Below are 26,384 nucleotides of genomic sequence, written 5' to 3'. Positions count from 1 at the left end.
ATATGATAATCTGGTGGATAGTTGTTGATCGGAGAGATTGCCGACGTTGCTGATTTAAAAATATATAGTCAATCCTGGAGTAGGATCTATGAGAGTGGTAGAAGAATGTATAATCTTTCACCGTGGGGTGAAACGCGCGCCAAGAATCAAGGAGCCCCAATCTGTGAAGGGCCGTCTTAACTGATTTCGCAAAGGCACTTGTAAGCGGTCTCTGGGGTGCCTTGTGTCCTGAGCTGTATCCCAAATCAAGTTAGTCTCCCAGCAGCACTATCTCACCCTCTGCAAAACCCCCCAACACGTCAAGGAAGCTCAATGGAAACTGCGTTTGGCCACTATTGGGTGCATAGAGTGTGGCCACCGTACAAGGTTCCCCCCACCCCGGGTGCCTTTGACCAATTAGAATCTACCCTCCTTATTGTGTTTCGACCCCGAGAGTTGGAAGTGTATCGACCTATGGAACAGCAGGGCCACCCCACAATGCTTTGTTGTCGTGGAGGCAGTATACCTCTGCGGGTAGTATTTGTGCTGTAGTCAATGACCTTCGCCCTTCTTGGTATGTGTTTCCTGCAATGCCACAATATCATATTGGTGGTCGTCTGAGAACTTCTGCAGCTGTGACTGCTTATTGGGGGAATTGAGCCCCTTAACATTCCATGTTAGAAAATGTAGCATCTTGTCAGTGTGACCAAGAGTGCCTCGCCTGTGGGTGCATCTGACCTAAGTTGTCATTCAGGTCCCCAGTGCTCCCGTTCCGTCCCAGGACCGGATGTCTCCTACCCCCCTCCCCCCAGGCTGTTCATCCATGTGTAGTAGGGACAACAAACAATAATCAAACATAAAAAATGACAACAGAACAGGTAACAACTCAGAAACTATAAGTTGCTGATACTTTAACCTCTGTGTGGTCCTCATGGTCAGGAAGGGGTATTCATCCGCATCCACCTTCCGTCTGACTGCTTTCAAAAGCTCTAACAGTGTCCGGCGTGAGGACCTCCTTTATCACTTACTGGAGGGATGGATACCGGAATTGCTCAGTCCGCTAGCGCCTCTACGGCCTGTCCCTAGTCTCTGGCTCTCCCCCCCACTAAAGGGGGTTGCTCTCCCCCCGGGGCGGTCTTTGAGAGCTCTCATGCGGCCTCCATCCGAAATACTCTCCTCTGCCCCTAGGCGAAGCTGCATCTGATGTGGGCTAGGTGCACAAGTATAAGTCTTGAGGGTCTTCCTCCTCAGCTGCCACCATTGATCCACAGCAGTGGACCGGAAGGGTCCTCTCGACGCTGCGACTCCCCCGGCGTGGTGTATCCGGGGTCTGCACTCTTCTCCTGCAGCCCCAGTGTGGCGGCCGCCGCCCCGTACTCTGAAGTGGTAGGATTTGTTGTTTAGTTCAAAAGCTATGCTAAAGGGGAATGTCCATCTGTACCTAACATTTTTCGATTTCAACTCATCTGTGACCAGACAAAACCCCTGCTGGTGGAGCAATGTGGCTGGAGCGATGTCCTGTAAAAGGGTGCACTGAGCCCCTTGAAAAGACACAAAGTCCTGTCGCCTCGCCCTTTGAAGGATGAGCTCCTTGACCTTGAATAAGCTCAATTTCACCAGGATGTCTCTAGGTCTCTTACTCTCATTTGTGGAGCGACTCCCCACCCTATGCACTCTTTCATCCTGTACTACTGGGTGTTCGTCGCCCAAGAGGGTGGAGAAGAGACCCACCACAAACACCTCCAGATCTGCTCCCTCACTGCCCTCCTCCAGTCCCATCACTCTAATGTTGTCTCTGTGGGAGCGGTTTTCCAAGTCCTCTCTTTTGAGTATCGAAAGCTGGAGTTGCAACTTGAGCTGTGTGACCTCTTTCTCCATAGGACTTACTTGTTGTTTCATCTCGTGGACCTGCGTTTCGATCTAACGTACGGGTCCCCACAGAATACACGTCCACCTGAAGAGAGGCCATCCAGTGTGGTCTTAGTCAGCCGTGAGTTACTCTCGCAATTCTACCTTGAAGGTGCGAAGGGACGACAGAAGGTCCTCCTAAGTTAGCACCATGTCCCCTGACCGCGACGACGGGGGCACCCCGGACCTGGCAGGCGCAAAATAACTGGAGACCCTATTGGATTGTAGCTTCCGTCGAAGCATAGGCGTCCCCCAGATACCTCTCTCGCTTGTTCTCCTCTTACCACTGTAGGCGCCGCTTCCTCTGCTGATCCCCTGCTGCTCCTTACCAGGATATGTCTCCCTGCGCTGAAACTGCCATATAAATTTCTTTCACAGGGAGAGAAATGTCCGTCTTGCTACCCCTCGGCCATGTTCCTCTACAGGGAAGCTCCACGTGGGCTGACTTCGGGTGCCATGTTGGGGTCAGGCAACAGCATCAGGCATGCGCCAGGACCGGGCATCCAGGGGTCCGCCGCTGCCACCCCATTCCTTTATGGGGGGGGTCACAAGGTGATGTTTCCCCTCCCGCAGTCCCCGGCTCTCTCTCCACGCCGGAACCGCCCTTCCTCCAGCGTCACTCCAAATGCGGCCACGCTCTGCACCTACTGTGTGGCCGCCGTGTGCTCCTGGAGGGGCCCTACTGAGATCCCCCCCCCCGCCGGTCCTCAACAGAGGCCGCCATGTCCCGCAACCTGGGGTGCCCTTTGCCCTTCTCAGGGCAACGCAGAAGCGTAGGCCACAAGGCTCACCGGGCTCCCCTCCTCTGCTCACTTAGCCCCTGGTACTCCCAATATCGTCTCGAGGGCCTGGCCAGTGAAATGCCCCCATCCAGACACCGGATTGATATGTATGCGGGGTATGTGGTTCCGGAGCCTCCGGGCTTCACAACTGGTTTGCCATGTTGATTGGCTCCACCCTCCGGAATGACATATTTGTTTCGACTTTTTTTGTGCTGGAAGCTTCCAGAATCTGCAGGAATCCACAAAATTCCTACCACTTGTCAGACTCTTTTAAACAACCTTTTGGACCCGCATTGGTTCCCCCTCAATTTCAACATGTTTTTGGCTCTTCCCTGTCACAGGCACTTGGCCCACCTACACAAGTGAGGTATCATTTTTACCGGGAGACTGAGGGGAATGTTTGGTGGTAGGAAATTTGTCCCGGTGAGGTGATTCCCACACAGAAATGTGGGAAAAAGTTTTTTTTTTTGTTTTTCAGCTAAATTTGAGGTTTGCTGATGATTCTGGGTAAAAAAACACTGTAGGATCCACGTAAGTTAGACCTCCCTGGACTCCCTCGGGTGTCTAGTTATCAGAAATGTCTGGATTTGGTAGGTTTTCCTGTATGGCTACCGAGCCCAGGACCAAAAACGCAGGTGCCCCTCCCCCGCAAAAAAGGTACTTTTGTATTTGATAATTTTGATGTGTCCAGGCAGTGTTTTGGGGCATTTCCTTTTGCGGGCACTAGGCCTACCCACACAAGTGAGGTACAATTTTTATCGGGGGAATTTGTGGCTCCTCTCAGATTTCAGAACTTTGTTACAGAAATGTGAGGGGAATTTTTTTTTTTTTTTTTTGGGCCAAGTTTTGAGGTTTTGAAAGGATTCTGGGTAACAGGACCTGGTGAGAGTCCCACAAGTCACCCCATCTTGGATTCCACAGGGGTGTCTAGTTTAAAAATTAAAAAAAATGCACAGGTTTGGTAGGTTTCTCTAGGTGCCGGCTGAGCTAGAGGCCAAAATCCACAGCTAGGCACTTTCCAAAAAAACAGCTCTGTTTTCTTTGGGAAAATGTGACGTGTCCATGTTGTGTGTTGGGGCATTTCTGGTCTGGTGCGCTAGGCTTACCCACACAAGTGAGGTACCATTTTTATCAGGAGATTTGGGGGGGGGGGCGCTGGGTGGAAGGAAATGTGTGGCTCCTTTCAGATTCCAGAACTTTCTCTCACCGAAATGTGAGGACATTTTATTTTATTTTTATTTTTATTTTTTGGGGCCAAATTTTTAGGTTTGCAAAGGATTCTGGGTAACAGAACCTGGTGAGAGCCCCACCAGTCACCCCATCCTGGATTTCCCTAGGTGTTTAGTTTTCAAGAATGCACAGGTTTGGTAGGTTTCCCTAGGGTGCCAGCTGAGCTAGAGGCCAAAATCTACAGCTAGGGACTGTGCAAAAAAACAGCTCAGATTTCAATATAAAAATGTGTTGTGTCCATGTTGCGTTTTCGGTGGCAAGCATTAGGCCTACATAGGCAAGTGAGGTACCATTTTTATCTGAAGATTTGGGGGAAGACAGAGTTGCAAAACAAGTGTTTATCTCTACATTTATTCCTTCCAAATGTAAGACCGTGTGTAAAAAAGACGTCTATTTGAGACATGCCCTGTAATTCAGATGCTAGTATGAGCACCCCGGAATTCAGAGATGGGCAAATAACCACTGCTTCTTAACACCTTATCTTGTGCCCATTTTGGAAATACAAAGGTTTTCTTGATACCTATTTTTCACTCTTTTTATTTCAGCAAATGAGTTGCTGTATACCCGGTATAGAATGAAAACCCATTGCAAGGTGCAGCTCATTTATTGGCTCTGGGTTCCTAGGGTTCTTGATGAACCTACAAGCCCTATCTATCTCCCCAACCAGAAGAGTCCAGCAGACGTAACGGTATATTGCTTTCAAATATCTGACATCGCAAGAAAAAGTTAGAGTAAAAAGTGGAGAAAAATTGCTGTTTTTTTTTTTTTTCACCTCTATTTTCAATATTCTTTTATTTCAGCTGCTATTTCCTGTAAGAAACCCTTGTGGGATATACACAAATTACCCCTTGCTGAATTCAGAATATTGTCTACTTTTCAGAAATGTTTAGCTTCCTGGGATCCAGCATTGGTTTCATGCCCATTTCTGTCACTAACTGGAAGGAGGCTGAAAACACAAAAACTAGTAAAAATGGGGTATGTCCCAGTAAAATGCCAAAATTGTGTTGAAAAATTGGGTTTTCTGATTCAAGTCTGCCTGTTCCTGAAAGCTGGGAAGATGGTAATTCTAGCACGGCAACCCCTTTATTGATGCCATTTTCTGGGAAAAAACCACAAGCCTTCTTCTGCAGCCTTTTTTCCCCATTTTTGTGAAAAAGGCGAAATTTGTGCTGTATTTTGGCTACCTTCTTGGTCTCCTTCAGGGGAACCAACAAAGTCTGGGTACCTCTAGAATCCCTAGGATGTTGGGGAAAAAAGGATGCAAATTTGGCGTGGGTAGCTTATGTGGACAAAAAGTTATGAGGGCCTAAGCGCGAACTGCCCCAAATAGCTAAAAATAAAAAAAAGCCTGCCACCTGAGGGTGAAAAGGCCTGGCAGTGAAGGGGTTAAAAAAAATATATATATATATATTAAAGTAGTGCCTCACCTTCCTTTCAAAGGTGTGACCGGTATTTTAGGTCACTGACATCAGAGGCTTTACAGTTCCATCAAAGCACTCGGGTATCTCATGGCAGGAGATTCATTCAAGCAGTTGTGTAGTTATTTGAGTTATTAGATACAGAAACAGGTAGACAACAAGTGAGAGTGGGTGGGTGTGACGAGCCAAGCAAGAATAGGAAGGGTGGGCTGGTTGATATGGGTCAAGCAACATCGGGATGGCTGGGGCGGGTGGAAGCAAAAAGTGGGCAAGCAAGGAAGGGACAACTAACAACAAATGAAGAAACATCAAGACTGCGGAGGGCACCATATGGGCAGGGCAAACAACGCTGAGATGGGAGAAGGACTGCAAACACATGAACTTAGATGGAGTACTAGGAAAAAAGTTTTTTTTAAACTGCATGGACCAACGCACAATAAAATGAAGCTAGGAGGTGCTTGTTTGGCATTGACCAGTGAGAGGCAAGGAAATGAGATAGACACTGCATAAATGTTTTACAAGAGCATTTCAAGCACTGTGCAGGAAAAATCTAATGAATATTGCACCTCCTTCGATCGCTGTTCCTGATTCAAAAGCATAACTGCAGGCAATGCCGTAGCTAATCTTGAAATTTATATGGATATGCGGTAGTGCTAGGATGAAACTGAAAATGCTGATTTCTTCCAGTTGTCTGTGAAGTGTTGGCATTCACACATGTATCAAAGTATAATATGGCATCCTATTTGTGCATACTCCGGGAATGGCTAGTTAGAGAATGTGAATGGCTAGTTAGAGAATATGAAGAGAGGTGTCTTCCCATGGGACAGATGCTGTTGGGCAGAGCTCTATAGAACGTAGCAGGATTACTGAAAAACTAGAGACCTAAAAAGATATAAACGAGCCACAGGACCTGCTGAGCAAAGTTTTATTCACATGTGCCCTGCAGAAAAATACATTTATGTATGCAGGATTTATATAGTGCAAGCTTAAGACCACTTAATGCTGTAAAGTGCCAGAGGTAAAGAATACAATCTGAGCATTTCCTAGGTTGGGGGACAGATGCTGTAGATGGAGCAGTGGTGTTGCAGCCTGATCTGATTAGCTGACTGCACCCTCAAGTAACACCACGTCTTCTGGTTGTGACTGTTACATATCCATCTCTCACACCTCTTCCCAGGGTTGAAAATGTTTTCAAAATACCTTTCAAAGGAGAGCTAGATTTGACGTAGGATTTGGGCTTGCAGATTGAGTCTTGTATCTTATGAGCAAATACTCTGCTTAACACCAACCTTCTCTTTGTATGTAGAGCTCCTCTTGCTTCCTGTGCATTGGGGTACATGTGACTCTGCTTAGAGCCTCAGGTCAGGCACACAATATTTGAAATTTGCACACACAAATCAAGATCGTGAAGACTAAGCTTGAAAATAATGCGTTTACATTGGGCTTGGTGTCTGCAGGAATGCTTTGTTGTACAAGACATTTCTCCTTTGGAACGTCTCTGAATTCTGTTACCACATCTTGCACAATATTCACAAAGCAAGCGGTACTAATACTGACCTGGCTGACGTTGTAGAGGATCTCCTACTGTCCCTAGATGAAAACCGAAACTCCCTTCTCATACTACGTGACCTTTCAGCTTTGGGCCCAACTACTACCTCAAGTTGAGAGGTCTCCCCTGAAATGGTTCTGATACCATCCTGTCAAACTTATGCCATCTCTGCAGTGGGTTATCAAGATTGATATTGTGCACCATGATGTGGAGTACTGCCTGATGCCTCCATATCATATGTTGTTTAATATCTGTATCACCTAGCACAACCTTTTGAGCATGGCAGTAGAACTTCAGTGTACGTTGAATTTTTCTACTATATGAGACTGCTTCTTGTGCCAAAGTGGAGATGAAAATGAACTCCTTTACTTCAAGTTGCCTTTCAGCCTTGGTATGAGACCATTTAACACCCAGAAATTGTGGAACAAGAGGGTTATTTAGTTCAGAGTTGTTGTATGTCCTCCACACCAGTCTTCGGGTAGATTGAACAAGAGCCCTGGTGAGGGTACATGTGAACTGCATAGTCTGTGCTAGTCTCCCAAAGTATCTCATTGACAGGCTGCAAAGACACTGCGTTTTCAGTCATGTTTTGGCCACATGATTGTTAACATTTTAGTATATAAAACCAGTCTCTACAGCCCTACATTGCCTCCCAGTGGACACAGATATCAAGTTAAAGTCCTCCTTTTCATCTCAAAGCCTATTGGGGGGAAAAGGGCAGGGATCTACAAAAACTGACACCCCACTATATCCTAGCAGAAACCTACGATGGACAATCGCAAAGCTCATTATCAACAATGTTTTAAATATCCAAAACATAGAGAGGTGCTTTTTATCTAGGGTCCTTATCTGGGCAGTTCCCAGAATCCACGCTTCTGAGCACAGCCAAACTAGTTTTCAGGCAGGCTGTGGATCAAATGTAAACTGTTTCCTCATTTTTAAAAAATATTTTAAAACTTTTTTTAGAACCCCTTATTGGATATCAATTGGAGAACATCTGACAGGATTCTTCTGGATGCTGTAAAGATTTACAATGCTTCATACAAAACACTTAACTAGGAGAGAGAGCTACTTGGTTGACTTAAACTGAGGATGATTCAGTTTACCATAATGGCAGTCATCATTCCACTTAAATAGCCCATCTTTTGTAGCTCTTGGCATTTTGTCCTCTTTCTTATTAAAGACGTGTAATGGTTGTTGACTTCTCATTGAGGAATCTGGAAAAACCCAATTGTGCACAGAACATTTTAGTGGAAGGATTATGCAATGGCATGCATTTTTACAGAGCAACTTACTTAGTGAGATATCAAATTTTATATAAATGTATTGTGCAAATGTTTGGGTAGATGGTCTTACATACTGCAGTGTGCTTAACTATCCTAAACTCAAAGACTACTTTTTTTTTTGTGTAAGGGTGGGTAAGGGAAGTGAGAGCAACATGGAGAGGATGCACAAAGAAACACGGGGGGGGTACAGCGGGAGCTGAAGCAACATGTGAGGGTACACAAAATTAACTGGGGAAAGTGGCCTAGAGGTGACACAAAAGCAGTAGGGTGAAGCCAGGAGTGAGAGCAAAACAGAGGGCGTGGGTGGGCAGAAACAGAGGGGCGAAGCGTAAGGGCGAGCACAAGATGGAAGAGAGAAGCAGTTGAGCAATAGAGTAGCATGGTGTACAGGAGAATGGACTTAAGTGAGGGAGACTGTTCGAAAACACATGCACTGTAAAGGAGTGTTACACACAAAAGAAAAAAGTGGTGCTTAGAAAACAAGCAGTGGAAGCTGCGATGCCAGCCAATCAGATTTTAAAGAGGCAGTGTTTCAAGGGATGAATAAACAAAATATTGACAAGGTGGGACATGAATAAGAAGCAGCCAATTGAGTAACTTGGAAAGCCAACCAGTGGTAGGTAATGGGCGGGCTCAAAGCCCCTTTATGTTCTTGGTAAGCTGCAGTATGCCTTGCAACAGAAAACTCATTTGCACTTAACTAACCTGTATACAAGTTAGTAACTGTGCGCCTTGCTCTCCTTTTCGCTGCAGAGCCTGCTGTGCTGAGGTTATAGCACCCAATATTTTTCTGTGATCTATTGGCATCCAGTTGCACTTGGCATTCTTAAGTATTTCTTGTGAACCTTTTTGCAACTTCTTCCTGTTCTGAATTGCTAATGTCTGCAGCAGGCCTGAAGGCTAATGACTGTTTGTTCCTTTGATAAGCTACATTTATTTGCCAGTCCTTCCCTGTCCTCAAATTTCAGTTTTATTTTTATTTTTAAACCATTGTTTTAGATTTTCGGAAACATAACAGATACAGCACATCAAACATGTGAATGCATACATTGGGAACAAAGGCGCAACGTTACAATCCGTCACATTAAACCAGCACAATGGAGATGCATTGAGGGGGAAAAAAATGGGCAATCTGCAGAACAGAAGCACAGCGCAGGGCACTGGAGTCAAATCACTAGGCAAGGAGGGGGTGACAGTCTGAGATGGGGGAGGGTCTATCATCCGTAACTGGAGAGAGGTATGCTAGAGTTTGGAGATATGCCTTTAGAGGTTGGCATATATCCTTCGGGTGAGCAGTCGGGGGTTGTAAAGAGGCAAATAGTTTACACGTAGTATCGCAGTAAATAAGATCACACAGCCAAACCGCCTCCGTGGGACTGACTGCACTGCCCCAATGCAAGACGATCCTCTGTTTAGTGAGCAGGAGTACCAGAGCTGCAAAGCATCTGATACTTTTTGGCAACATTTTCACATATCTCAACAGGGCATGAAGGGGATCAGGGGTAAGTTCCTGGTCGATTATACATGGGGTGAGTAGACTGCACCTCAGTATGCAGTAATATCAGGACAGGACCGGACCACTTTAAATGTGCGAAGTCAGCATGCTCAGCCCCACACATCAGGCAAAGATGGGATTTCGCAGGATCTAATCTAAAGAGCAAGTGGGATGGCGTTTATGTGTAGGAATTTGAAGCGTAGTCATTTATAACGGTAGTTGTTGGATACTAATTTCACCTGTGCGCAGCAGCAATACTAAATCTTGTCTGGCAAGGAGAGCCCCAAATCTCTCTCCCAGACGGTCCTCGACCTCTCGGGTCCTGTGTGTCTAAGTTGCAGAGAAGAATGCTAAAGACAGGAGATAAGATGCACATTATCAGAAGCTGTAATGGCATGGGACAAAGGGGTTCATCGTTCTTGAGCACGGTGACCTATGAGGGCTGGTATGAGCGTAGCAACCGTGCGACCAGGCCACTCTCCTTCCCCATAGCACTTCGCCATGGCATATTTGCCAAGCTATAGCACCTCCCGATCAGCGGCCTCACGAAAGTCCTGCATCAATAGGGCTCTCAACAGAGGAGATGAGATGATAGAAGCCAATATGGCCCATTGATGTAATGTTTATAGATCGCTCTATTCGAGCAAGGTCACCCCTAATAGCTCGAAGTACTCCTGAATGCTTCACAGTGCACACCCTCTTGACTTAAGCTTTAAAGGCATCCCATATTTTTGGTTGATGCCCACATTGAGTGCAAAATACTCCAGTATAGCATCTCGGACTTCAGAACGGAACACCTCATCCATTAATGCATTAGAGAGGAACCACCATGCATGGAACCGTGGAGTCTGGGTCGGAATATGTAGGGTAAAAACCACCGGTGAGTGGTATGACATTGTATGGAGAAGGTGAGAAATCCCAGCGAATCAGAAGGAGACTGCAGGGGTTCTGTACCAGTGATCAATCTGGGACCATACATTATGTGGGCTGGAGTAGAAAATATAGGCGGTATCATCAGGGTAGCGGGTGCGCCACTCAACAGAAAGCTGAAATGGGTCAAGAAGTGTGTGTAATACCAGCGTCAAATGGGGTTTAGTAATCGCAGTAATACTGGTGGTATCAAGTTGTGGTAGGAGAGCAAGATTAAAGTCCCCACCCAATAGGATGTGTTCAGGTTGGAGCCGTTCAAACTGTCATCGGGCCCTGAAAAAACTCAGGAGAGTCCGTGTTTGGTGCATAGACGTTAACTAGGAGAAGGGATATGCCCACCAAGGAGCCACAAACAATTATGTATCGGCCCTCTGAGTCATGCAGTGATTCATGGCACACAAAAGGAAGGCTCTTACGGGAAAAGAATGCACCCCCCTGGAATAAGAGCTATGGGGGAGGAGGGGGGGGTCAGGGGAGAGAGGGGGAGGGCAGTGGGGAGGGACATTTGGGGTGGGGGGGAGGGGTGTGAAGCAATTCCTGCCTCATTGAGAGGCAAAGGTGCAGGACGCAGAATGTGATAGGTGAGTTTCCTGCAGAAAGGCAAGCTTAATAACATGCCTATTTAGATAAGTGAGAACTTGTTTTGCCTTTCCTAGGATTGTTCAGCCCCCTAATGTTCCATGTTGCGCAAGAGATATCAAGGGCAGTGGTGCCCGCTGAGCTGTTCGTCATCAGTGTAGTAATGCATCAATGAAAATGGAGCCCAATTACTGCTGTGCTGCAATATGTGCACACATGATAGAACAAGAAAAACATCAAACACTACAAAAGCATCGCCCATCCCCCCCACTCAGACCAGAAAGAAAGTATATTTCTAGCAAAGTCCCAAACACCTTCAATAATACAATAACAAGGCGAAGACAATATGGGGAAGTAGTAATGATCCAGCAAGGGGAAAACTTGTATCGCCAAATGTAAGGAGAGTGAAGTATCAATCGTCATTGCAAGTCCAGCGGAAGTTGTTAAAGATGAGCAAAAAACAGTTCAAAGGAATCCTATAATGCCCTTAGGTATGAGTCTAGAGCAGCTCCATTTGGGGGGGGGAGGGGAGGTTTGGGGGGATAGTTTACAGCAGCTGGGAGCCATCAGTGGCGCATGGGGAGAAGGCCTCACACCAGGGAGGCACCCCACGAGTCCACTTGCGAGCCGCACTGGAAGTCCTTGGAGTAGAGGCGCTCAGCTGCAGAGTGATCAAGCCTCTGCTGCTTGCAGAAAAGTGCTGCATCCGCTGGGGTATTAGACATCCTGCTTGCCATTCATTTTTTTGCGCAAACGTGTGGGTAGAGCATCCCTAAGCACAAACCAGCTCACTGTAACAGGTTCTTAACTTCAGCATATTTGCGTCTAACCTCCTGGACCATAGGAGTGAAGGCCGGGTAGAGCAAGAGTCATTCCCAGAAACTGTAGCAGGCCCTTATCACAGGCCAGAAAGGAAGCATCCCGGTCCCGATAATTTAATAATTAAGAAGTGATCGAGCGGGAAGGAGCCCCGGGAATGTGACTGGGGCCCAGGGATCTATGTGCCTTCTCCCTGCAAAAAAAGTTAATGAGTCTCTAACAAACCGCTCTGTCAGATGCTCGATGAAAATACTCATGGAGCCAGTGCTGGTGGACTCAGCCACTCCGTGACCCGAATGTTATTGCGGTGCCAGTAGGCCTCCAAATCCAATTTTTTTGCTGCCAACTCCTTAACAATTTCTCCACTCTTTCCACGATCTTGAACATGGCTGCAGCGCCATCTGCAGTGTCCAGTATCTGCTGTTCAGTTGCGCCAAGTCTGGTGGAGTGCTCGTCTAGTCGCTCATACATCCCACCCAGCCGCAGTGTAAGGGCATCAAAGCGCGTCTGCAGCCCTGAAGCCTACTTTTAATTCACCCATTATTTCCGCAGCGCCCGGGCCCAAGGAGATCACAGCAGGGCCTTTCTCCAGATACCTCATGGGCCGCACCCAGGCTCGATTGTTGGGCTGCCCGCCAGGAACGATGGCCAATGGCACGAGCCAGTGGCACTCAACAGATCAAGGAGAGCAGGCAGGAGGTCTGCACCACCCAGGCAGTCGGTCCTCCTTGGCAAATAAGGGGGAGGGAGGGCATCGGCTCCCTAGCAAATCTGCTAGCCGCATGTGACCCAGTCCCCAGGTTTGCCCCCGGCCTCTGCGCCGTAGGGCCTCCGGGAACCACATCAGGCCACATCGGCCGGCAGCACACCCCTCCGACACCCACGTCTCCCCAGCAGGATCCTTGTCTCAGCCGGTGTGGGAGCGACCCCTGGTGGCAGAAGTTAGTGACCGAGTGGGGGTGGACAGCTCATCGTGGCTGGCTGCCTCCCCGGAGCTTCAGGATAGCACAGCCATCTTGGTCGGCGGTCAGGCCCCACCCCGCCTTCAATTGTTTGTTTAGCACTAACTTACATCTTTCTTTCTTTATCTGCACTTATGGGTTTAAGGCACACATTTGTTCCTGGAAAGTTGTAGATGGTTTAGCTCTCTAATGTAGACAAAGCAGCCCTATATTTAAAGCTCCTAAGTACTGATATTTTGCCCCAAATTTTATAATCTGCACACTTGTCCGGGTGACAGTTTACACTATGGATTAAACTGTTTTTGTTTTTTCAACCCCCGTAGTTGAAACTGGAAGATCGCTCGGTGGTGCCTCGAGATGTGGTCAGACGCATGAGTTCAAATGTAAGTAAATGCCCACTGTTGGTCTTTCATTTTAGTTGCATGTATGTAAACAGAGACTGGGACTTCCAGTAAGTAGTTGGGTCATCATCCTGCCCAGCAAACTGGGTTGTGAGAACGAGTTAGTATATATAGCTCTGCATGTGATATTTATTGTTTGAGAGCCTGAGTGGTGGGGTTAAGGCTGTCGTTTGTATCTGAACTCCAAAATACCACCATATTCAGCCCTTGTTTCAGTCTTAAAATGTACAAAGACTACATCTTCTTACAAAATAAACAATGCACACCCTAGAGACTGTTTGCCTTCCATTTAAGCAGAATCATCATACCTTCAAAGAGAGCATGCAAAATACTCAGTTAGATAATGTCACATCGGTCATGCATGCCCACAGCGTTCCACACATCAAAAGTGTGGGTGAGAGCTAAGTGATCACAATAAAAAAAGCATGTCACACTACAAACTGTATGGTAGATCAGCTCTACCTTGCAGTAGTACAGTGTTTTTCAACCGATTCTGTACCATTACTCTTTGTGTGGGTAAGTAATTGGATCGATCTCATCAGTCCTTGACCTCATGTTTCCTCAACTGTCATTTCACTTGTCAGCTTGTGTTCTGTAGTCTTTGTCTTAAAGTCTTTCACTGTCTCTGGATTAGAAAAAAAGTTTTTCTCACTGTTCTGTAGCTGTGTTTGGCTGTGAATGAGTGGGATGCATCAACTATTAAGGAAAAATGCTAAAAAGTAATGATTGGAATGAATGAATTAATTAATCTCAGCCACTGATAAATCTGGGCCTCAGTACCCAGTACAGTATTTATTTATTTTTGCTCACCATGCCACCTCAGGTTAAACCTAGCTATGTGCAAATCGGCCTCGATTCTCCTCTCGTGGGAACATTTAAACCCTCCCTCTTGTATTGTTTATGGACTTGTGACCTGTAATGAATCCCCTTCTATTCTCCCTTCATAATCCCTGGTCCAAGGTCCCTCTTCCACGTTTTCGGTTCCCGTGTCTTATCTACAGGATGGTTTGAGATGATTCCTTTACAATGATTAGAGATGAGGCATGTACTCTGGTCTCCTTTCAGCATCCGCTTGTTGAAGGCAGTATGGTCTTTTGAAGCTCCTGTTGTAGGTAAGGGCTGGAACACCCATTATTGGACATGTTAGTACTACAATTGTTCTCTTTCATGTAGGCCACTTTCTGATTGCAGCTACTCAGAAGATTTAACAACTACGTTGTGAACTCGAGAGGAAAGTCAGGGGTGGTGCTAATGGGTGTGAAGGAGGATAGGAATGTAAAGCCCTTGGAACAGCTACTTTTGTCCCAGATGTGAAGTGTTAACCTGGTGAATTGCGAACAGTAGACGCTTCAGCTTCTGTGCTTTTTTGCTAATCATTTGACACTCCATAATTGAGCTCATCTGTGGTGCACAATGCCTTCCAGTCTCCATTTTTCTCCCTCTAGTCAACCAGATACTGTATCTTTGTGGCCAGAAATGCAAGTTGGGCAATGCTAATGCTCCAGCAGTTAGTTGATAGCAGGTATAAATATTTGACCTGCACCCTTGATTTCTTTCACTGTCCACAGCACCACCCCATCTTCAAAGATTAACTGGTGGTCTGTTGTCTGAAATTGTTTGAGGAGCCGAGCCAGGATATGGAGACCAGCGGTCTGAAACAGTTTCCTGTGTGGGATTGTCATTTTTACTATAGCTAACCTGTCCAAGCAGCAATAAATTCCTCTATGCCACTTCTGCATACCTACGTGCCATTATTGTATGCACTTAGGAGGTAAATGAACACTGATTTGGTAGATGTGAAGTCAGTATTCAACTCTTTGAGTTGGTCTTTTGGGACCTGCAGTGCTATAACTTCTGACTTGGCTTCATTTATTTAAAAGCCTGAAACCACCCAGGTACCTACATTATTTTCCCCTTTGAGGGTGATAGTTGGTTTGAAAGGTCAGTAAGGCATACCATGATGTCATCCCCAAACATGTCATCTTGTAGCTGTCCTTACCACTTTTAATACATTGTATGTTTTTGTTACTGCATATATATGTTCTACATAGGTCTCTAATATAAGAGCAAACAGTCTCCGTAAAAGGGAGCACGCCTCTTTTGTTTCCTATGGTGACCTCAAAGGATCTCGGTTTCATACCTTTAATGCTTTCCTTGGGATGAAGATAGCCAGCAAGGACCCATTTCAAGAACCCCTGCCATAGGCCTAGCTTTCTGGTTGTTTCTTTCAAATATCAACAAATGACGCAGTCAAATGTCTTTCCAGCATCCAGTGACAAAAGGGTTGCCTTCATACGTTGTACAGTGTGATTCTTGCATCATAAGATGTAATCTCCCTCCACCTCTATCCCGTCGACAAAATCAGGTTATCATCTTCAGCATCTGCTCGTTTCTGTAACTCCTATGAATCAGCAGAGGGTCCCTGGGTGGCTCTTGAATACCTAGCTATTGGTCAGGAACCAATTGAAGCACCTTAAGTGAACAAGAATCATCCGGTGATCCTGAGGTGACTTGCAGCAAGAGTTTTAATTCTAGCTGCTGGAAGATGAGAAAACATTGCTAAATAGGCATCAGAGGGCAAGTTATAGAAGGCCACTTCAATAGAAAGGGCCTAAAGAATATCCTCCTGTACTGGAAATGCTGCATAGATCGGCATGCTCTTTTCTCTGAAGAACTCTGTTACCCTATTACAAAAATCTTGGGAATTCTTCAGAGCTTGTTGAATCGAAGGGGGAGAAGTTATTAATAATCCTCACCTAAATAATTATTTTGGTGTGTTAATGGCAGATCTTAATTTTCAGACAAAATAAGAAGATTTGGAATCCTTAACCATCCTTCTATATGATTTCAGTAGCTCCCTGTGCTTAGTCTTACCGTCGGATCGCATAGTTAGTCTCCACCTCCTTTCTTGTATGCAACATTTCCTTTGGAGGTTTTTCAGGTCTTCCGAGATCCACTGGACTGAGGTAATCCTCCTACCATACTTCTTGGGTACTGCCAGGACGAACTCGTTAATAGCAGACAAAAGACACTTATTGGAAAAACTCTGCTAATGATTCCGACTTGCCATGAAGAGTGGAATGCAATTTAATAAAGGCCTCCCTAAACTCACAACCCATGAATTTACTCCACTTTTTCAAACTAATAGCTCTGTCCTAGGTCCCTTTGTCTGCCAGCTTCTTAAATACTTTAAATAACTCCACATGCTGATACACTCTTCCACCACCAGATCTTCAAGGTTCGAAAAAAATACCATTGAGTATATGGCTGGCTATATAAGTGGTCAAAGCAACTCATTGGGAAAGACCAAAACTATGCAACAAATCCAAGAAGGCATAGACATCATTGTCCTCCTGCTTCTCCAAATACAAATTCAAGTCCCCTAGGGAAGTACAGTTATTAAGGAAATGAAAGCTTCAAACACCTGATTCCAGTTCGTTAAGAGTTGCAATTTGGAGCCTAGAGGGCGATGCACAAGTAGTCTTGCCAGTAACTGAACAGTTGGGCTGGATCTTAAAGTACCCCACCTCAAATCCTTCAGTGGCCGAGGAAAAGAAAGGGTCAAAGGAACATACCAGCCAGTCCCTATAAATTATGGCCAGTCCCCTTCCTCTCAAAGTGCCCCTGTCCACCCTCGCAATAGCATACCCCAGAGGGTTCGTCTCCTACACCTACAACCATGTTATGTCAGCAGATCTTTTACCCAGTTTAGTCACCCTTGCACTGTTGTACTGACAAAGGGAATTAGCCTCGAGGGAGTGAGCGCTGTTTCTTCCTGTCACCCCTGGGACCAAACTCTGGACCTCCTCCCAGAAACCGTCAAATTCCTGATAATTTCAGAACACATGAGCCATGTCTGCTTTGGGCTGTTGACACCTGGCATTCATATGCAATAGTGTGGGGTATATTTTTATGTAGTCTGAGAGGTTGGATATGCCCTGTGTATCATATTTTAAATTGAATTGATTTAAACCATGAGAGATACTCAACTATCTTGGACCATTCCTTGAGTGTCAAGCTTCTGCCTACATTTTGCTTCCAGGGAGCCTTCACTTGGTAGATAACAAACTTTGATTGTTGCATGAAACTATACCACAGAGCCATAATTTATTTCCTGGCCCAACCGTGGGTAAATAAATTTTGTGAGGTGGTATGTGGAGTGGCTTCTGCCTCACCCTGTTGCCAAAGTCTTTATTTGCCTTGTCACTGCTCCTTATATCAAGTACTGACCTGTTGAGAGCAGTGTCCTGTCAGTGCCTCAAATGTGAGTGGTGTGTTTTGTTGAACTTATTCTCCAGTGTTCTAAAAAAAAAATGGGGATCAAGGTGAATTGAAACCGCACCTTCTTCCTTTATTATATATATATGCCATTTATGACACTTTTCGTGCACGGGTCGTGAGGGCCAACCCCCTAGACCTCAAATAGCCATGGGCTTATAACATTGAAAAGGAGACCCAGCATATCGAAGTGTCCATTGATATCCACAAAATTATCAAATTTCTTAAAAAATCACATAATTCAATAGAGTTCTTATGAAAACTTTTAGTTCTTTATTTATCCACAATGACAATATCTAATCCATCATAGCCAACGCGTTTCGTCTTCACTGACTTCTTCAGGGCTCATAATTGCAGTATGTAACACACTCCACAGCAGAACGCCATCCGATCTCCTGACAATGAAATTCTCCAGTGTAGTTATGTTAGCCTGTCTAATTTCCCTCAACTAGAAGTGGAACCAAGTATGTCCAGGTAAGGGTCTGTTTATATCAGAAGCTCAGGAGCATAGCCTTCTTTTGTATTAGTGAAAAAAAGATAATTTATTTAACAGTGCCTAGCTGCGCTTAGTAATCTACAGCAAGCCTGTATTCTAGTGCTCAAATCCATCACCACCAATGCCGTAAGGCCCCCCCCTCCCACCCCAAAAAAAACCAATTGTTTCTTGCAGCTGCAAGCTTCCCAGCAAACCCCTGAAGTTGAACCACTATGTGTTAGATTTCAGAACCGGTAGCAGCTACCCCACCTCCAGAGACTGGCAATTTAATTTGTGCAGTGCGCCTTATTCTTGCCACCTCCCAAACTATGTTCAAGAGGTTCACCTTAAGATCTTTAAAAATTCTGCCAGGCAAAGCCTCTGGCATGTTTACAAAAAAGTACAGAAAATAGGTTGGACAGCCTTTTTATAGAGGGCTAGCCTGCCCATTTCAGAATGCTGTAATTTGTTCCAAAATTAAATGGAGTCCCTTGTGGCCGTCCATATTTTACCAAGATTCCTCACGATGGTTTCCTGATCCTCATGAAATATATGTATTCCTTAGTATCTAAAGCATTGCAGGCTTCACTGTACGGAGAGAACAAGGAGATTTGCATCAATATCTGATGGCTGGGGCTTTAACAGGAATATACATGATTTGTTCTTATTGGGCTTAAACCTAGATTGGGGCATAATCTAAGTAGCGGAATATTTATGAGGTGGCCTGCCACAGGTCCCACAGATATAAAAGAACATTGTTGGTTTAAAGCAATACGATGTCTGTATAGAAATTCCTCTAACATGCTCTTTTCTGAGTTTTGTTGCCATAGGCTCAACTGCAAGGACAAACAGCAGTGGGTGCAATTACCATCCCCTACTGAACCTCTGCACCCTCAGGTCTTATATGATCCTGCTGTTGTGGACCCTTGATTTTGGGCGGCTGTGCAGTCATCTGATTCCAACTCTGAATTCTGATCTGGAACTCATCTCTTCCATCACCACTTGTAAAAAGCTTCAGTGTGAAGTGCCAGATGCTGTGTCCTTGTTCACCGCTGCCACCCTAGGCTCTGCAGCTCGAAGCAGTAGGTTTATTAACTAGATGATACAGCCTACGTGTGTTCGGGAATGTATTTCCGCCAGGGACATACCCAGATTGACCAGAAGGAATGAGCCCACGCAACAGAGGAAGAGCCGGTTCACTATTAATTTAGGAAATATTTTATAATCCATATTTTAATATAAGTAAATTATGGGGGTTTGGCTGGGCATTATGCTATGAAGATATCTATACGTCCCCGTGGTTCCGGACCAACATCCGATTTAGAAATCAACCCATCAAATAAATTAGTGTTGCTGTGAACCGGAAGGACTGTGCTAAACTAATTTGCTACCAGTACTTTTAAACTATTCAAGTAAAGATGAAAACGTTGTGGAGAAACATTACATTCCTGACGAGCGAGGAAGCAAGATGACCACTGCCGGAGCGAAGTGAAGCCATGACTGCTGAGAGTCCGAGTGAGAACTCGAGCAACGCTAGCGGTGACAGTGAACCCGGGCCTGGCAAAGCAGGAGAAGAGGGAGGGATGGATGGACAACAACACTCGTGGAACCGCCAAGCCTTGCTAGGTTTTTAATTAGCAGAATGCAGCAAACTACACAGTGGGCGAGCCAGGACCACGACACAAGCTGAGTCCGATTAAAGGAAAGGCCTAGGCCCGTGTTGAATGCAAGAATATCTGCACTTACGTGAACAGGCCGGTGCACAGAAACTGAGCCACTGAGGGAGTAGGGGTGCAGGGACTGATGTAATGCCTTCCCACAGAGTGCAGTGTAGATAAGCGTGTTACAGGAAACAGCAAAGCTCTCACAATGCAGCAAATGAAAGCCAATAGTAAGGCAGGATTGGAAGACCCTGGCCTGCAGTGAGTGCAATAACAAAAAGCACTTGAGAGAACAAAGTCCATGCTGAGGTAGCTGAGCTTCCAGGGAGGCAGCGGGGAGACAGCAGTAAATCCACCTTATAAAGTGCACTGCATATGAACATAGTATAGTGGATGGCAAAGTACACAGCGCACATTCCCAGCAAAAGAAAGGCAACTGCAAGGCACTGTTGGTGCGCAGGACCAACCTCTTTGTAGTTGAAAGACATTAAGGGCAAAATGCTGTGGTGCCCCGCAAAGGCAGAGTAAATATAAAAATAGCGAAAGATAAACCCACTATGCTGATGTCCATGAAATCTGACAGCAGGACAGTAACGCTAGAAACCAGAGCAGAGGGGCTCTCTTGGCACAACAATATAAATATTTTCGGCTTGCTGGAGCAGAAGGAGTGGGAGAGCGTAGAACTGTTTTTGAAGGAATGGGTAATTACGGAAATTCAATCAATGGGGACTATAAATTCTTATCAATCGAAAGAGGGTGCCAAATGCTGGCGGCACCACCCACTCCTGGGTCGCTGACAAGGACAATACAATTCAAACTGCTTAATTAAAGGGACAGAGAGGTTATTCTGTAGGAGGTGAGAAGAAACAAATTATAAATCAAACGCAAATATATTGCTGTTCCCAGATTACACTCTCCAGGCGCAGAAGCAGAGATGGTTAAATTCAAGTGCAGATAATTAAATTTAAAATACTTGTTTTCCCTGCAAAAATGAAAGGTACTACAGGGGAACAAATTATATTTCTTCACGGGGACCCTGCAGCCATGGGTCTGACTAAATGAGAGGGGCCTAATCAAGAGCGATTCACCAGGCGTGCAGAGCAGGGTGCAGACGCTGAAGGAGGCAGTGAGGAGGAGACGGGTGGAACAGACAAGACCGTGTAACAGGCTGGTGAAGTATAAGTGTGGCCCGGAGAGCTGAGGGGACATTTCATAGGGTAAAAAGAGTAATTGCAAAGACCGATAGGCATCCCACAAACATGAACTCAGGGATCCATCCAAACGGCATACTATTAGAGGACCCCCCCCAGTATTACCAGTCTTCTAGGGCTTTCCAGGCAGCCTGTGCTGCTGCTACCCCTCAGACAGGTTTCTGACGTCCTGCTGCATGATCAGCTTAGGCAGGGGAAGGCGGAAAAAAGGATTTCCTGTGGGAGAGGGAGGCGCAACACCCTTTCCCTTCAAAAGTGTTGGGAGGGGTAACATTCCCAAGCCACCGGTTTGCTCTGAGAAGCACATTTGGTGCCCACCTTGCATAAACCAGTTTGCACCAGCTCAGGGACCCCCGGTCGGCACTCAGTCTCCTTCTTTTGTTGGTCATCTTCTACTGGAATCCACGTTTGGTTTCTTCTAGTCTGGTCCTGTTCTTGTACAATACTTTTTCCAAGTCCTCCTGTTAGTCTTTTGGGGAGACTAGGTACTTACCCCTGCTCTCCTCGTCGCTGTGGGTCACTCAGGTACTCACCTCTTGGGGTTCCTAGTTCTTGCAGCTCCCCTCTAACAACTCCATATCCTTGGGCGGGGGACCTCACTGCGCATTCCACTTTCTTTGTATATGGTTTAGCCCTCCCAGGACCCCCACTATTTTCTACAATTCTTGCCAGTACATGTTTCTATGCTAATTTCTGATTGCTATTGTGTGTGTGTGTGTGTGTGTGTTTATTTATACACCTGTTGTGTGTACTCACCTCCAGTTGGGGGGGGGACTGCTTATAAGTATTTTAGTGTTGTGTTACCATAATAAAGTGTCTTTGTTTTCCTTCCGGAGGTGGCTGTTTTCCCAAACATCCAGGGCTTTTTGTACCCATTTGCGTATCCTCATTCATGTATATTTCATGTTGATGGAGTGTCCTTTTTAGGCAGTTGTGATGGTTTCAGTTCAGGGCAGGGTAGAGCTCAGGAGTAACTTGTCTAGGTGGCCATCTTGCCAGGCCACACCCCTTGGCTTCTGTTTTAAACATTCTTTGCCTGCGGAAACTAACGTTCAGGCTCCATTAAATAATAATTTGGCACAGGTGTTGTGGATTTGCTGCATCCTGATAATGCCTCCTACATTATCACAGGGTTAAACATTGACAATCGAATAGAATAGGGAATGACTGATTAGAGTCCAACCACATTGTTCAAAGACAAGACACGCTTCTTGTTCTCTGCAAATATCTACTTTTCCCTTTTATTTACTTATCAGTTCTAAAACAGTCTGACACATCTTTTCATTCATGTATAATTGGCACATTCAACTTATTGCCTTTGACTGTTGATTCAAATATTTTTTTCAAGGTTTCCTGCATTAGACAGTTAACCAGAATCTAATTACACCCCTTCTCGTTCTGAAAAGACTGTCTGGATTAGTCGTATTTTGCATCTTCTCTCACTGTGGTCCTCTTCTATTCTTTGTTCCCCTTGAAACCTAAATCGAGATGGTGAACATACTTGCAAGCTGCCAAATAAATTATGCAGCCAAGTCAATTTTTGCAAAGTAACATGGTTTGACATTGCTCCTTGCTTTATTTGTTGATTTGAAAATCATTAGTTTTTACTTGTTTAAAATTTTTGTTTCAAAACTTGTTAACTGTCTAACACTTATGAACCTGCATTTGTGTGCCTGTTAGTTATTCTTATTTTTTTTTATATTACCAGGACGGCCAATGTGGAATTGTGATTGATGCAAACATCGACTGTGCAGTAAAACTGGTGGGAACAAACTGTGTCTTCTATCCAGTGAACAGCAAGCATCTACAACACATATGGGTGAGAGCCTTTCCTTTTGCTGACCGGGGAGCTGTTGCAGATTGGGTCAACATCAAATGGGGCTACATCAATTGAGCAGAGATTGCTTTGATGAATTCCCTATGCCCTACAAGATGGGCAATTGATCTCATAATTTCCTCAATTGAGGGTTGCCACGTGATTGCGTGAATTGTCTGCTATGTACTTGTTTTTTTTAATGCTGTCAGATGTGCGAAAATCTTATACATTGATTTCTTTTAAATGGGATAGGGATTAAATTGTGTACTTCTGTAAATAGTGATCTCATAGAAAGTATTGTAAAGAACACTGATAATTAATTTCTAAGTTATAGCTATTCTGTATTGACTCAAATGCCGCATGAATTTAGAGGCAACATTGGTTTCATCTTCACATTCACAAAATTTTAAAGTTTGCGCATGAAGACTGTAGAATCGTAAAGTCCTGATGCTTTGAAATGCATTCCCATGAGGTTGAAAAACAAACTGAGGGAACTTGTTTAGGAACTTGTAGTCTCATGTGTCATGCACCCTGCTATTCAAGATCTCCTTCCTATATTGTAACTACAGTCTCTTTAGTGTGACAGGCGTGGCTTTCTAACAGGATGTATTCAGGCTGGAAACCTGTAAAAAGGGGTTCCATGCAAGTTTAGAAGGCTAGAGAACCAGGATTAGGATTAGGAGTACCTTGAGCACTGACTGTCATATTTTACGTGCTATCTTTCTTTTTTAGCCCTTTATGTATGGAGATTACATAGCATATGACTGTTGGCTGGGGAAAGTCTACAATTTGAAGACCCAGATCATTCTCAAGCTGTCCAATGGAGCCAGGTACAAGGCATTTGTTGTTTTGTCATCTCTTGCTAGAGGTGCATATTCTGCAATTTTTTGTGTCTCTTCAGGTCATGTTTGGCCTTATGCCCCTAACACGAATAATGCATAATTGTTTTAAAATGTTTGACATTCCCCATTCTTGCATCCCACTATTGTCCTTCCATTGTTGCCTTTCTCCACTAATTAAGAGTGTTACTACACTGATCAGTCTGGTTCCCTTTTGGTCCCTGAAGACCACAGTCATAAAGCCACCAAACCAGCTCTCTTGTCTACAGTAAAAGCCTGTCTTTTAAAATGTGATGGTACCTGGGATAGTGGTATCTACGAGTTGATGCAGCATGAGCACTCATTTCCTGGATTTATTTTTACAATCTACTTAATTTTTCTGTTTACTGCTATCTAATTTTGTAATGAATGGTGCGCTTTGATCCTTGCTACTCCACCATTTTGCAAGGTGCTGTGGCATTGTCTGTGTAGAACCGGATTCCAATAGCCCTTATGACGAGTTTCAGCCTTGTGAGCTGTGAAAAGGTATCATTGATGCGCCGGCATGCATAACATGTCACTAAACAAAAAGGGCCATAACCCCTGTAATAGATGGGAATTTTCAGTCAACTGATTCGAAGTAACCTTTCAAACACTTTATTAATGTTGGATGATGTAGGGAATTCATTCCAAACCATGAAACAAGAACGTTCACTTGTAAATAAAATTTGTCTGCTGAGCAAATCGCCATGCCCCAATGAATTGATATATTGAGTGGTTGAAAAGGGTACATGAGAAGCAATTGTACTTGGAGCAGCTTAAAATATGTCTATTTCTTGATGTCCCTTAATATTTTTAAATATTTTTAAGGTGTTCCAACTTGGAAGGAATTCTGCTCTTTGCCCAGAATAATCTAGAATGAAGCAGTAAAAGATACTTCTGATTAAAGCTTGTGGTGATAATAAAAACAGCCACAAAGAAATGCATTATTAAAGGTGCTTTGTTACCTTTTTATGCAAAAGTAGGAAAGGCAGTAGAAACAAACTTTGGTATATTAACCAATGGAAGTAGGTATACTCATAATACTTTTATCAGAATCTTCTTGGTGTTGAACAGGTTATTCACACCATGATATTTTCTTTAAATTTAAATATGGTTAGTCAGGGAGGGAAAGGCCACTGACGAATAGCTGTTTGGGAGTGCAGTCAACAAACCTCTAAACCAGCTGAAGAAAGACAATGAGACAGATAAGTTGATGGGAGCCCTACAGTTCAGTGGGAGGATGCAAAGAGGGACAGTACTTTCACGATTGCCCACAGGTAGGGGTAGCTTCCAATCAAGTACATCCCACCAAATGTACTAGGGAAGCATTCAAGCAACTCAACCTCAGCAGAGTTGGCAATACTAGTAAGGCAGGCAGTCCTTTCGGAGTCGAACATGCAGAAGACTACCACAAAGGGGGAGGTACAACGCCCTTAAATAAGTGACTTACCAACAGTCACAAAATGCTCACAAGCAGCGTCAGTGAGTGTAAAAAGCAAGAAACATCAGCTTCAACATACAACACGGTAGGAGGCAGAATAAAACCTTCTTTTAGGAGTGGAGGAAAATCACATCAGACAAATGGATCCTAAACTTAATACAGTACGGATATTGCATCAAAATAAACAAAACCTCCCCATCCAGGGGACCCAGGAGAAACGTCCTTTCAAAGGATGATACATCCAGACTACTCAGATGTAAATGAGTTGTTGGAAAAGGAAGCACTAGAACTTCTATTAGGAGTAGCAATCATCAAAGGAAACTACTCTACATATTTCCTAATCCCAAAGGTAGATGTATCACTTAGATGTCTTCTAGACTTAAGGTTTGTAAACAAATTTATCAAAACACAAAAATTCCGAATGACAACCTTGCTGGAGGTCCTTCCACAATTGCAAATAGGGGATTACATGGCAACAACAGATTTAGAAGACGCCTTCTTGCACATCTCAGTGAATAGAAAACATTAAAGATACCTCAGGTTTGTGGTAGACAAAAACACTTTTAGTTCAAGGTTCTAGCCTTTGCATTCAAACTAGCACCAAGAGTATTCACAAAGTGCCTAGCAGCAGTTGCAGCACATCTGCAGAGACGAGGCATACATGTCTAGCCCTACCTAGACGCCTTGCTGGTAAGAGCAAACTCCCACAAAGTGCAGAGAGCACCTACAGCAAGTAATGAGAACACTATTCACATTTGAGTTCTCAGTAAACATTGAGAAGCCATAGAACTAGAACAAGAGAAAATGTTTCTGGTGTCAAGGATCAACTCAATCCAAGGGAAAGTGTACCCCAGCGAGAAGGGAACAAATGCACTATTCAAGGATGCATAGCAGTACCGGAAGGGACAATCTCTGACAGTGAGGACCGAGGGGAAGATTATCAGAATGATGACTTCCTGCATCTCTTTGATCCCATATGCCAGACCACACATGGAACTGTTAAAAACGTCCTTTTATGTTCATTTATTACACATTAGGACTCTTTTTAGGCCAATGAATCTTGTGACCCAGTGGAGAGACACCGTAGGACGAGATAGCTAATCAATATGTCAATCAATATGTCAAGCAATATATCAATAATGTCATCAATATTTATCACAACAATGCATTTTACTTTGGTTAAAGACATTAATTAAATTGTCGACGCAACCATGACCTTTCAGTCATGAATAACCACACCTTTTAATAGAATGTTATGTATTTTATTCCCTATTGGTTACAATCTACGAGCAAAAGGGTTAATC

General features: G+C 44.6%; 1 protein-coding gene across 1 annotated transcript in view; it reads left to right on the top strand.

The window, feature by feature from the left end:
• Window positions 1-26,384, top strand: part of UBE2O (ubiquitin conjugating enzyme E2 O) — a 738,495-nt gene that overhangs the window by 113,117 nt on the left and 598,994 nt on the right. Inside the window, exons 2-4 of the mRNA XM_069200225.1 lie at window positions 13,261-13,320; window positions 22,672-22,782; window positions 23,512-23,609. Coding sequence (XP_069056326.1) covers window positions 13,261-13,320; window positions 22,672-22,782; window positions 23,512-23,609 — 269 coding nt within the window. The remainder of the gene's footprint in view (window positions 1-13,260; window positions 13,321-22,671; window positions 22,783-23,511; window positions 23,610-26,384) is intronic.

The sequence above is a fragment of the Pleurodeles waltl genome, chromosome 7 (genome assembly GCF_031143425.1).
Source record: "Pleurodeles waltl isolate 20211129_DDA chromosome 7, aPleWal1.hap1.20221129, whole genome shotgun sequence".
NCBI lineage: Eukaryota > Metazoa > Chordata > Amphibia > Caudata > Salamandridae > Pleurodeles > Pleurodeles waltl.
The sequence above is the reverse complement of the archived record's forward strand: the minus strand, read 5'-3'. Positions and strand labels throughout refer to the sequence as shown.